Source organism: Rana temporaria, chromosome 1 (genome assembly GCF_905171775.1).
Source record: "Rana temporaria chromosome 1, aRanTem1.1, whole genome shotgun sequence".
Classification (NCBI taxonomy): Eukaryota; Metazoa; Chordata; class Amphibia; order Anura; family Ranidae; genus Rana; species Rana temporaria.
In genome coordinates, this window is record NC_053489.1 from 447,261,520 (window position 1) to 447,275,469 (window position 13,950).

The 13,950-nt window shown below is 42.1% G+C and overlaps 1 protein-coding gene across 2 annotated transcripts in view; it reads left to right on the top strand.

Moving 5' to 3' along the window:
• The window catches only part of ADAMTS10 (ADAM metallopeptidase with thrombospondin type 1 motif 10), a 203,937-nt gene that overhangs the window by 143,043 nt on the left and 46,944 nt on the right, over positions 1–13,950 (top strand). For both annotated transcript variants that reach the window (XM_040327130.1, XM_040327138.1), the window contains one exon: positions 9,433–9,535. In XM_040327130.1, the coding sequence (XP_040183064.1) occupies positions 9,433–9,535 (103 nt within the window). The remainder of the gene's footprint in view (positions 1–9,432; positions 9,536–13,950) is intronic.

Consider the following 13,950-nt stretch of genomic DNA (forward strand, 5'->3'; position numbering starts at 1 on the left):
CGAATACATATCTGAAACGTGTGGCGTGCATTTGTATTCAGCCCGATTTACTCTGATACCCCTAATACCCCTTCAGAAGTCCCCTAATTAGTAAATAGAGTTCACCTGTGTGTAATTTAATCTCAGTATACATACAGTTGTTCTGTGAAGCCCTCAGAGAATTGTTAGAGAACCTTAGTGAACAAACGGCATCATGAAGGCCAGGGAACACACCAGACAGGTCAGGGGAAAAGTTGTGGAGAAGTATAAAGCAGGGTTAAGTTATAAAAACAATATCCCAAGCTTTGAACATCTCATGAAGCACTGTTCAATCCATCATCCAAAAATGGAAAGAGTATGGTACAACTGCAAACCTATCAAGACATGGCCATCCACCTAAACTGACAGGCCGGCAAGGAGAGCATTAATCAGAGAAGACACCAAGAGTATCTCTGGAGGAGCTGCAGGGATCCACAGCTCAGGAGGGAGAATCTGTCCACAGGACAACTATTAGTTGTGCACTCCACAAATCTGGCCTTTATGGAAGAGTGGCAAGAAGAAAGCCATTGTTGAAAGAAAGCCATAAGAAGTCCTGTTTGCAGTTTGCAAGAAGCCATGTGGGGGGCACAGCAAACATGTGGAAAAAGGTGCTCCGGTTAGATGAGACCAAAATTTTACTTTTTAATCTAAAAGCAAAATGCTATGTGTGGCGGAAAACTAACACTGCACATCACCCTGAACACACCATGGTGGTGGCAGCAGCATGTCGTGGGGATGCTTTTCTTCAGCAGGGACAGGGAAGCTGGTCAGAGTTGATGGGAAGATGGAAGGAGACAAATTCAGGGTAATCTTGGAAGAAAACCTGTTAGAGTCTGCAGAATACTTGACACTGGAGCGGAGGTTCACCTTCCAGCAGGACAACGACCCTAAACATACAGCCAGAACTACAATGGAATGGTTTAGATCAAAGAATATTCATGTGTTAGAATGGCCCAGTCAAAGTCCAGACCTAAATCCAATTGAGAATCTGTGGCAAGACTTGAAAATTGCTGTTCACAGACACTGACCATCCAATCTGACAGAGCTTGAGCTTTTTTACAACGAAAAATGGGCAAAAATTTCACTTTAGATGTGCAAAGCTGATAGACACATACCCAAAAAGACTTGCAGCTGTAATTGCAATGAAAGGTGGTTCTACAAAGTATTGACACTTTTCAGATACGGTATATATTTGTAAAAAAAAATTGAAAACCATTTATCCTTTTCCTTCCACTTCACAATTATGTGCCACTTATGTGTATCACATAAAATCCCCCAAAAAACAGTTACATTTTTGGTTGTAACATGACAAAATGTGGAAAATTTCAAGGGGTGTGAATACTTTTTCAAGGCACTGGAAGAGTACTTCTTTCTTTTTCTGTACCCAGCATTGTTGTGGGATGGTCAGATTACCTTTGGCAGATTCAAGGTTAAAATATTTTAGAATATCAGTTAGTTAGAGCTAGTTTCAGGTTCCAAAGGCTGCTAAGCCTTACATTGACCCTTAGCTTATTGTTGCCTATATATTCTTTGGTTCAGCCCTCGGGCCAGGGTGACCAATTATGCCAGAAATGTGGGAGGTAATATATACATCTTAAAGCAGTGTTAAACCCAAAACCAAAAATGCAATATATTGCAGCTTACTAATCTTTAGCTGTAGTGACTGTATTCGTTTTCCTTTTTTAGGCTTTTTTTTCTTCTGTTTTCACCTGGTGATCTGGCCAGTAACACACCTCCTGTATTAGAGTGCCTACACTCTGAATGGAGGAAAGGAACAACATAGATGCTTTTGGACAGCAGCACTGTCAGCACTGTCAGTTGGGGGGGGGGGTTAGTGGGGTAGTGTTATATGTACTAGCAGATTTAGATACACTAAAACAAATGAAAGCTGAACTTCTGTTAACACTTTGATAAACAGTTACAACAACAGTTGTGTTGCTTTTTGGCTAAAGCTTTTACAAAAATAAAAGCTGACCCATATAAACACCCTTGCCAGTGGTAAATGGTTTATCTCAACCCTCAAACTGCTACATCTGCAGAACAGCTTGTTCTGTTGAAAAGAACAGACTAAGGCTGACTATACACCTGAGTAATTTTTTTTTTACGTTCAATCAGCGGGTTGAAAGAAAGAAAATAACTTGATACCCTTATCCACACAATCAATGTGGATCTGCACCCCCCTCCCCCCTGAAAGGTGTCAAATGTGACACCGGAGGGGGTGAGGGTTCCGATGAGTGGAAGTTCCACTTTAGGGTGGAGCTCCGCTTTAAGTAGTTAAGGTAAGTCAAAATTCCTGTTTTCTGAAACTGTTCTTTAAAGAACACTGGGAAGAAATACTTCCATAAGCAATCCAACTTAGGGGTGGGCAACACAGCAAACAAAATGCAAGCCAGGACGCCTATTAGAGCCTACTGCTCTAATCAGGCTTTCCAAAAAACGCAGCTGTAATTCAGGTGCCCGGTGCCTGACAAGGGGCCAGACACCTGAATAGGGGGTGGCAGTGGCAACCATAGATGGATTCATGCAATGCACAAATCTTTCTATGGTGAGAGAGAGGTGACAGGAGAGAGGGGGCGCCATTTATGGATGCACCACCCACTGAATAGACTCCCTCCAGAGGTGGTTCTAGCAAGCTCAGTAAAAACAGGCCTGGGATTTGTTCCTAAATGTACATAACTGGATACTAACATTTATAGGTAAAGTTGATCCAGGGAAAATCTGATTGCCTCTCGGCGGATCAGGAAGGATTTTTTCCCCTGCAGTAGCAAATTGGATCATGCTCTGCTGGGGTTTTTCGCCTTCCTCTGGATCAACTGTGGGTGAAGGATTGTGTATATGGGATTGTATTTTTTTTATTTTTTTTGGTTGAATTAGATGGACTTGTGTCTTTTTTCAACCTGACTAACTATGTATCCATGTAAAAAAAAGTAATGCAGCCATCACATCTAAAAATTGGTAAACTGGAACATAATATATGGTTGTTTTTGGGTTTAATACCGCTTTAAGTTGTATTTGTATTCTCTGTCCAGCATAAGTGGGTGTACATAGGTATTGAGTGTACATGTTATACGAACTTCACTCAATCCAAATGTGTGTATACGCCTTTAATAGATTAGGTACACAGGTAAAAAACTATTTTAGTACACCAACTCGCTAACAGCATGGTATGCGTTCTGAGGCTAGGATTACATGAAATTCCCTCCCTCTTTCCTCTCTATAACAATAGAGAGGCATGGAACCCCACTTCTCAGCAGCACTGCCAAAATAGACCTCTGTGGAGTTCCTTCGCACGCCCAGTGTTTTCCCAAAGCATCCCACACGTTCATTAAACATGTGGAAGGATTGAGCAAAGGATCTTCACACTTTGCTCCTCAAAACTCCTTGTTCCAGGCAGCATCCTTCTGACATCATTGACCTTGCATTGACTCTGCAGCAATGCCTAAAAGCAAAACAGTTCAAGCAGACTAAAGGGGATTCAAGTTCAGCTTTTCCTGCATGTAGATCTAAAACGAAAAAAAATAATTTAGACAGGATTTTTAAATATGATTAAATCTTTGTTTTGGAGTTCATTAAGGACAGAGGGCAGAAGGAATTCTGAGATGTATTTAACTCCTAAAGATTTCGTAACTAACAACAAAAAATTGTTAGTATAATCTATCTGACTACCATCATGCTTCAGTCCTTGCAAAAGCAATAGCAGGAGTGATCATGAAACAGATAGTAGACCTGCATCTTTTAATGAACTTTAGGAAAAGGATCTTAACCACTTGACAATTGATTCGCGCAGCGCCGTCCTCACCGGTCCCCGTTGTGTTCTGGGAGCCGAGTGTTTCCCAGAACACAACGGGCGGGAAGTGACGCACTACCCGCAGACTCCTCGCAGTGAGGACTCCCGGAAGTGTGTGCAAATACCTTTCTTTGACAGGTATCTGCACCCCCCTGAAAGGTGTCAAATGTGACACCGGAGGGGGTGAGTGTTCCGATGAGCGGAAGTTCCACTTTAGGGTGGAGCTCTGCTTTAAGTAGTTAAGGTCAGCAATCCAACTTAGGGGTGGGCAACACAGCAAACAAAATGCAAGCCAGCCCACAATACAACATAGTAAAACAGGTCACTAGTTGCAGTTTATGGAGCTCCCTAAAAGACCTACTCTCCAAAGTTTGCATCAGCAGATAAATGAACTACCTGGTAGCACTTAGAGAATTTGCTAACTAAATACCAACCAGATGCCCTAGGCCAGAAAGCCCAAGAGTCACTCAAATACCTTGTAGAGTGTGCCTGACAGGAAAAGGTGGAACCCTGTCCTTAAAGGGGTTGTAAAGGTTTGTTTTTTATTTTCTAAATAGGTTCCTTTAACCACTTAACGACCCCTTAACGCTGATATACGTCGGCAGAATGGCACGGCTGGGCACATCAACGTATAGGTACGTTGTCCTTAAGGCCCAGTCGTGGGGTTGCGGGCGCGCGCCCGCGGCGCGCTTCCGCGACCCGGTCCGAAGCTCCGTGACCGTGGGACTCGCGGACCCAATCGCCGCTGGAGTCCCACGATTGGTCCCTGGAGCTGAAGAACGGGGAGAGCCGTGTGTAAACACGGCTTCCCCGTTCTTCACTGTGGTGGCGTCATCAATCATGTGATCCCTTTTATAGGGGGACACAATCGATGACGTCACACCTACAGCCACACCCCTCCTACAGTTGTAAACACACTTGAGGTCACACATAACCCCATCAGCGCCCCCTGTGGTTAACTTCCAAACTGCAATTGTCATTTTCACAATAAACAATGCATTTTAAATGCATTTTTTGCTGTGGAAATGACAATGGTCCCAAAAATGTGTCAAAATTGTCTGAAGTGTCCGCCATAATGTCGCAGTCACAAAAAAAATCGCTGATCGCCGCCATTAGTAGTAAAAAAATGTTTTTTTATAAAAATGCAATAAAACTATCCCCTATTTTGTAAACGCTATAAATTTTGAGCAAACCAACCGATAAACGCTTATTGCGATTTTTTTTACCAAAAATAGGCAGAAGAATACGTATCGGCCTAAACTGAGGAAAACTTTTTTTATATATATATTTTTGGGGGGTATTTATTATAGCAAAAAGTAAAAAATATTGCATTTTTTTCAAAGTTGTCGCTCTATCTCAAAAGAAAGCTCTATTTGTGGGAAAAAAAGGACGCCAATTTTGTTTGGGAGCCACGTCACACGACCGCGCAATTGTCAGTTAAAGCGACGCAGTGCCGAATCGCAAAAAGGGGCAAGGTCCTTTAGCTGCATTTTGGTCCGGGTGTTAAGTGGTTAAGCTAGTGCATTTTTGGTTCACTAACCCTTTCCTTCGATTTCCCTTCTAAAAATGTTTTTTCTTTGTTTGAATTTCTCACTTCCGGTTCCTCCTCAGTAAGCTGTTCTGGCTGATTAACCCCCAGCCAGAACGGCTCAGATGATAGGGGCAAGCTTACTAAGGAGAAACAGGAAGTGAGAGATACAGACAAAGAAAAAAAACATTTAACTCCTTTAAGCCTCAAGGCTGGAAGAACATGCTGCTTGAGCCACCTAGAAATTGTGTAATGAGAGGCAGGGACCCTTAGGAATAATGAAAAAGAGTCAGTCCGCCTGAAGGAATATGTAGCTGAGAAATAAACTCAGACAGCTTGTACCACATCAAAACAATAGAGGAAAATCTCCTTGGAATGTATCAACACAGGACAGAGATATGAAAGCACAATGTCCTGGTTGAAGGGATGAAACCACCCTAAGGAAATTGAGTCACTAGGCCTGAAGACAAACTTGTCTCTGAGTAGAACAAGAAAGGGTCTATTTATAAGGCATGGCCACCAACCTAGAAACTCGCAGCAAACAGGCCAAGAGGAAGGCTAACATGTGGGTTAACTTGAGCTGAGGAATATCTTTGAGAGGTTCAAATCCTGGCACTTGAATGGCTGACAGAACCAGGTTGAAAATCCATTTAGTCACAGTGGGAACTATGAGAGCAGGACTGGGATTCAACAACCATGCTGATAAAGTTGGCAATTCTGAAACAGGATGGTAAACTGGTCATTGAGACAAAAGATCTGGGCTGTTAGAAAGAGTCCAGAGATAGTCTACCAGGTGCATGATGAGGTCCAATTATCACCTCTGAATGAATGAATGAATGAATATATAGCGCGACACATGCAAATTTAATCGCATGTGCCTCTGCCTGGGACAGTTCAGTGCAATAAGTGTCATTGGAATTATTTCTGTCCTGATTCTGTGAAGAAGAGGAGGAAATACATAGATCAGTTTGAACTGATCCTACAAAGTCATTCTATGCTATAGGATCCCTGGACCTGAAGACAAATTTGGATTTTTTTTTGTTGAATCTGGAAGCCAGAAAGTCAGCATCTGGCATTTAACACCAGCAACAAAGCTCTTGAAACACCTCTGGTTGAAGAGGTGAGTCCACACAATAACTGATGAAGTCCACCTCTCAGTTTTGAACCCCTTGATCAAAGATTCAGTGGAAAAAAAAGCCTGGACTGAGCAGTATTTAGAAGGAGACCTAGATACCCAAGCGACGAGGCAGTTCCAGCACTGTCTTCAGGTCCAACTGAACCTCTGTAAAATTTTAGCAGCTTGTTAGACATTGACTGGTAAGTCTGTGTCAACTGTTCATTTAGTAAGAGGTCATCCACAACAGGGATGTCCTGAGAGCATTACAAGGCTAAAGCTGGCTATAGATGGTTTGAATCTCTGGCAGGTCAGCAGGGACCAGCCAATTTTAATATATGGGCAGGCTGATGGTACCCAAGTCGTTCCATCAATCGACTTGAGTACAACCAGCATGTCGGATTTCTAGCATGTGATTATTACCAGCAGGTATAGCTGCTAGCAATAACCATTGTGTTCTCCCGGCAGGGACAACTCCGCGTGGCAGGGACAATAGCTTAGCGGGAGGGATTCCCCCTTCAACACTGACTGTGTTGAGGGCAGAATTGATCGATTTTCTTTCCTGCAACCTGTGATTTCAGGAAAGAAAATCGCGTAATCTGCGGCCTGTCTAACACAGAGGCTAGCGACTTGGTGAAAGTTGAAGTGCAGTGGACCGACCACAGCACAACTCAGGGAGCATTGATCCATTGGAAAGTTGCAGATATGCAGTCTCGGCATCCTGGATGTCAACAGGGGCCAGAAAGTCAGGTTATATTCATAGGAAGGGATACTGCAAGTCACCTTAGTAGGTAGAGGTCCAGGAAGGCCCACAGGACCACTACGTCTGTGCTTATGATCTGGTATACTGCAAGTATGTAAATTGTAAAAGTTTCCAAGAGATACACACAAACAAGCTGCAGTAGCAGTGAGAGCTATATGGCCTTCTATGATTTTGTCATTGTGGAGCAGCAGCAAGGAGAATCCACAGAGCACCCTCCAACAAAGGCTTTAGTGAAGGAGGCAGCGGCTGTGTAAGTGTGTGCAAGTGACACAGCAGTAGGTGACCCTCCACATAGGTACAGTGTACTTGTGACACAAGTGTTATAACACAGACTTTTCACAGTGGCACAGCCTTTTTCCCACCTGCAACACCATTATCGGTACCAGAAAGTGTCAAGGGACCAGGGACCCACAGGGATCAAACGCAAGTTTTCATCCCTCTGGTTGGGCATACTCCATAGAGAGTTTTCAGGGTTATGCCAGTGGGTCTATTATGGCCCTGGACCTGTACTGTGCTCTGTGGCTTACTAACACAACATACCAGGTCTCTGGAACACAAGCAGAGCACCTGGCTGATCCCAGGGACAACCGATCTGAAAACCTACAAAGGGAGCTCTCTTGGCTCTGTAGTTAGAAAGGGATATTGACTGAAGAATAACACCTTAGTTAAAAAGGAAAAAAAAAAATGTTTTTGCTTTTCTCTGAGGAGAAAAGCTGTGTGTACACAGGCAATACGCAGAAGTGAGATGGGAGTGGGAGGGGTTATGCTGACTAACAGATTTTTCCTTGTCCTTTAAAGAACAATCAAGAAATATGATTTATGACCAAAGGGTAAAAGGCTTGCATGATTTTAAAAAAAGAGCAAACACTAAGCAGTCCAGAAATGCACTGGTGACATTGATTTAGAATGGGGCTGTTCTTAAAGGAGAAATGTGGAAATGTGAAACAACAAACTTACATACTCACTTAAATGGCTGCAGTATTGATCTAATGCTGCAGCTGTCCCCTGCTGGCTCTATACCGGAAATTAAGCGATCAAAGATCTCTAATCGCTCAGTTCTTGGATCCGCTCTGAGCACAGAACCATGACCGTCAGTCAATGATCTGGACTCTGCCCCTACAGCGCTCACTGGAGCACTGGACTGTGAAGAGGGAGTGGCTGTCTCAGGCTCTCAGCGGCCCACTGAGAGGCTGAGCAAGCTGCAGCTGAGGCATCTGAGCAGACCCAGACATTATTGTCAGGATCCCTGGCCTAAACCAGCTCTGTTATGTCAGCCGACAGTAGACTTTAGCCCACTATCAACTACATCTGGGTCAAAGGAGTGCAGAAATAAGTGCACCCACAGGAGAAGTATGGCTAAAAATGTTTTGTAGTCATACTTCTCTGCCATACTTCTCCTGTAATACTGAACTCTGCCAGCAGGCTGCCTGACCAGTCACAAGGAGATAGAGCAGCACTGGCCTGTTTTTACTTCTGCACAGGCAAAAAAAAAGTTGCACAGATATACACAAAGGACACGGAGGTCCAAATAAGAATTCACATGGCTTTTTTGTTTTGTATTTGAAAAAACATTTGTTTAGTCCTGATTTCAGGTTCTAAGGGCCAGATTCACAAAAGAGATACGACCAGCGTTGGGTATGCAAATTAGTACTTACGGCGATCCACGACAGTTTTTCGCGTTCGCTACGTCACTGCTAGTCTAGTTTCCCGTCGCAAAGTTAGTCGTCGTTTTAGCTGCCCTAACTTTACGCAGCCCATGTTAAAGTATGGCCGTCGTTCCCGCGTCGAAATTCAAATTTTTTTTTTCTTGCGTAAGACGTCCGGGAATACGGAAGTACGCTATGCACGTTGCCGTTCGAAAAAATGACGTCACTTCGCGCAAAGCACGGCGGGAATTTCTAAACGGAGCATGTGCAGTAGATCCGGCGCGGGAGCGCGCCTAATTAAAATGGCACACGCCCATTTGAATTACGCGGGCTTACGCCGGAGGCCGCCGGCGTAGGTTTTTATTGCAAGTGCTTTGTGAATCAGGCACTTGCGATGAAAACTTGCGGCGGTGTAGCGTATCTACGATACGTTACGCCGCCTCGATTCTACGTGAATCTGGCCCTAAGTGACAGGCACCCTCAACTTAAGCTCTTGCATACATAGTTTCTGGAGTTCACCACAACATAACATTCACATTGTCACAATACGTAACTAAATAGAATTTTATTTTCCAGGAGTGCCCACCTGGGTCACAGGACTTCCGGGAAATGCAGTGTGCAGAATTTGACAATGTGGCATTTCGAGGCAAATACTATTCATGGAAAAGCTACAAAGGAGGCAGGTATCTCTTAGTAGTAGCATGCTATCTTTACTAGGTCCTCAATGACAAAACCACAAGCGTGATCTATTTGATGCATGTACTATGTTAAGGGAGTGTATTTTCTGTTTAAACTCTGTGAAACAAATATGGATATGTGCAATTTTATGGGCATGACTTCTAAGATTTTAAAAGGTTAAATTAATATTTGTAAGTGTAGCAAATACAATCCAGCAAAAAAGTACTCATTGTTTGTTAAAATATATCTTTGTACTTAACTGTCCCTGCTTTAGTGGTCTGAAACTCTTTCCTCTATAACAGGTCAATGGGGAGTTTGTAAGTGATGTCATTATTTATAAAGCGTTCTTTGTCTTGACATTGCTGAAGTATTAATTACTTTGTGTATGGTACAGAATATTATGTGCCTCACAAAGAGTCTTCAGGAAAATATAAAATCAGTTCAAGTTAGTCTGATGGGAAATGGAGAAGGGCCATTTAGTGTTTGTGCAATAAAAGTTAAAGATATCTAAAAAACAATAATACTCAACTTGCAGTGAACAATAATTCATATAATAGCTAACATCAAAAAATAATGTGGTCTGTGTCAATTTAAAAGGAAAATGCTTATTGGTTACTATGTTATTTACAACGAGAGACAGAAAAATACTAATAGGCAACAGTGAGAGAAGGAAAATGAAAAAGTGATTTGATTACTATGGGAAACAAAGTGAAAGAAAAATTATACCCAAATACCAATTGTTTGCTATAAGTAACAGAGTGAGAGAAAAATACTAACATTGCTTTTTCGGGAACTCCCAAAAAAAGCAAATTCTGCTTGATTGTTCTAAACACAGTTATGCCCCGTACACACGATCGGAATTTCCAATGGAAAAAGTCAGACGGACTTTTTCCATCGGAAATTCCGACCGTGTGTATGCCCCATCTGAGTTTTTACATTGGATATTCAGAGGACTTCCATCGGAGTTTAGGTAGAGAACATGTTCTCTTTTACTCCGATGGAATTCCGTCGTAATTCCGATGTGAGTTTGGCCGGGCAAAAGCCTGATCGTGTGTACGGGGCATAAGAATAAAATTACTGTTGTTTATGGAGAACAGGGTCTCTAAAGCACCTTTCTATACACAAGGCTCAGTATGAATTCACACATGTATGGATTATAGACATGTGCATTCGTTTTTGTCCGAATGCATTTTCGTCCGAATTTCTGGCTTTATTTTCGTTTTCGTTGCGGTCGAATGTGCCTAACCTTAACTCTTAGTCCAATATTATTCTACATAAAGAGAAAAGATTGGACATAGAGAGAAAAGATTCGACATTATAGAGACATGAAGAACAGTCGACATAGAGAGTAAAGATTCGACATAGAGAGAAAAGATTCGACATAGAGAGACATGAAGATTCGACATAGAGAGACATGAAGATTTGACATAGAGACATGAAGATTCGACATAGAGAGACATGAAGATTCAACATAGAGAGACATGAAGAGTCGATTTTTTTTTTTTTTTAAAGATTCTGTCGAATCGTTTTTTTTTTTTTTTTCTTAGAATATTCGACAGACACCATAAGCCTTCAATGACAGATTCGACCTTAATTTGGATTTACGGACTAATGCATTTTTTTAACGAAAAACAAAATAAAATAACGAGTTTCGGGAGTAACTAAATAAATTTATTTTTCGGACGAAAACTAAATTACGAAACAAAATATTTCAGTGTGCACATGTCTAATGGTTTATAGAAAATGTAGCTATATTTATATGTGTAATGCTAATCTTATATATCTAAACTAGAGGGATCCAATAGTGGAGAAGGATCTCAGTGTTATGGTAGATCATAAACCTAATAATAGCATACAATGCCAAGTTGCGATTTCTAAAACTAGAAAAATAACTTCTTGTATTCAAGGAGGTATATACTCCATAGAGAGAGAGACATTGTTTTGCCCCTGTAAATATCTTTATTAAGACCTTATCTGAAATATGCACTTCAGTTTTGGGCACCAGTTCACAAAAAGCATATCAAAGTACTGGAGAAAGCACAGGGAAGGGCAACTAAAATGATAAGAGGCATGGAGGAGCTCAGCTATGAGGAAAGATAACCTGAACTGAATTTATTCTTTGAGAAAAGGCAATTGAGGGGGATATGATCACCATGTATAATTACATAGGTGGTCCATTTAGTGAACTTTCAGGTAATTACAGATGACAAGAGGGCACTCTACATCTGGAGGAAAACAGAAAATTGTATACTCACCTTTCCGTAATTTTGCTTTCCTAGTGCATCTTCAGGGCAGCATACACTGGTTTGTGGGTCTGTCCCTTACCCTGATAGGCCCAATAAAATATAAAGCTCTCAAGGAACCAGCCCGCAGCATTCTCTGTAACTATCACCTCAAGGGTGAGATCCTGTATGCTGTCATGTAGATGCACAGGAAAGGAAAAATACAGACAGGTGAGTATACAATTTTCAGTTTTCTTGGTGCATCATGGCAGCATACACTGGAAAATAACTCACCAGTTGGGAGTATACAACACAAAGAGAAGATTTAATGACAAGTATTAGGGCAAGCCTGTACAACAGATCTATCAAAAACCACCGTGGTCAGCTGGGCCAGATCAATTTTGTAGTGAAAAAATTAAGGTGTTCCGGGGAACCAACTTACCTCCTTACAGAAAGTCTCCAGAGAAATTCCACAATACGCTCCCCAGGAGGTAGCCACCAACCTTTTGTGGGCTTCATAACAAAGAGGGTGAACACATACGCACATGTCAATTATAATTTTTTTATTTCAGAAAAATTGTTGTATGTATATATTTTTGCATCCCTCATAAAAGAGGTCCTCCAGTTAGTCCCATTGCCCTTTTCTGGACTTTCTCCAGTTCAAGGGCATCCTTTCTGAAGACTGGTGACCAAACCTAGATGGCATACTTAAAGAGGTTGTAAAGTCGCATAGCACAATTACTTGTATCCTCCCTGTTTTATAGTGCCTTGAAAGGGTATTAATACCCCATTTTCCACATTTTGTCTCACACAAATGTTGTCTCAAATTCGGATCGTCAAGAATGCGGTGACATACAACACTACGACGAGCCGTTAAAAACGAAGTTCAATGATTTCGAGCATGCGTAGGATTTTTGTGCGTCGGAATTGCATACAGACGATCGGAATTTCCGACAAGAAAATTTTGTTGGAAAATTTGAGAACCAGCTCTCAAACATTTGTTGTTGGAATCTAGACACTGGAACGCATACGGCGACTGCGCGATGACGTCATCGCCCGGTGCCAGCTTGGAACGCGGAAGTGCCGAATGCAATTAGCATTGCATTCAGCACACATGCCTTGCCACTATAAAGAGAACGGCGTGTATTACACACGCTGTTTTATTATTGTCAGCCGTATCGGACACGCTACAACTCTGGTACCAGCGCTGCCACACAGGACAACAGGGCTGGCTACCAGCGCTGCCACACAGGACAACAGGGCTGGCTGGAACAATATGCTCATCACCTTCACTACGTTCAGGCTGCCATAGCTGGGAACAACCAGAGAGATCTTCCTTGCTGACACCCTACACTACGGAATCCCTTGCTGCCAAGTTCAAGCCCTGCAAACAGATAAGTAGCAATTGGTTAATTTGTAGTGCCTTAATAAGACCAGCTACACATATTGCTCTAAACAACTGCTGTATTTAAAACTGGCTTTATAGAAAGTAACATACTGCTTGGGACTGTCTGTAATGCCTCTGGCTGTGTGCTGTGAAACATCTTAAAGGAACATTACTCTCAAATAAGCTGAGCTATTTATGCCACTATTATCCAACTATTAGTTGCTATTACATATCCTATTTACTACGTGCTTGATATAAGTTCTTACTTGTTTATGGGCCCTTGCCCTAAGTTACTGAACATGTTCTCCTTATCTTTTCTATGCTAAGGGTTGAGGTATATTATACCTGCTCCCTTAGTGGCCTAATGCATTTCCTTATGTTTAAGTGAAATGATGTAGAGAACCCCAAAACTCCTGTTTATTGATTGGAGTGACGCCTGGGGTCCTGTACTGATAATAACTTGCATACAGGAGTGCATTTAAATCTTCACGTGCATCATAACCTTTTAAATGCTAGGCACTGGATGCATGTTCTAATACATCCACCCCTAGAAGCTCAATGCATTCCTTTATGTGATAGATGATGTAGAGAACCCCCAAACTCCTGTGTTCTGATTGGAGTGACGCCTGAGGTCAAATACTGAATTCTCACATAACATAGAGAAGTGCATTGAAATCCTTGCTATCCGCAGTTGTGGTTCAATCCCGTTCACCAGTGTTTGTTACAAAAGCTCACATATAACATTTTTTGTTGGAATTTCCGATCATGTGTACGCGGCATAAGAGTTGACAGGCTGTGAGGCTGGCG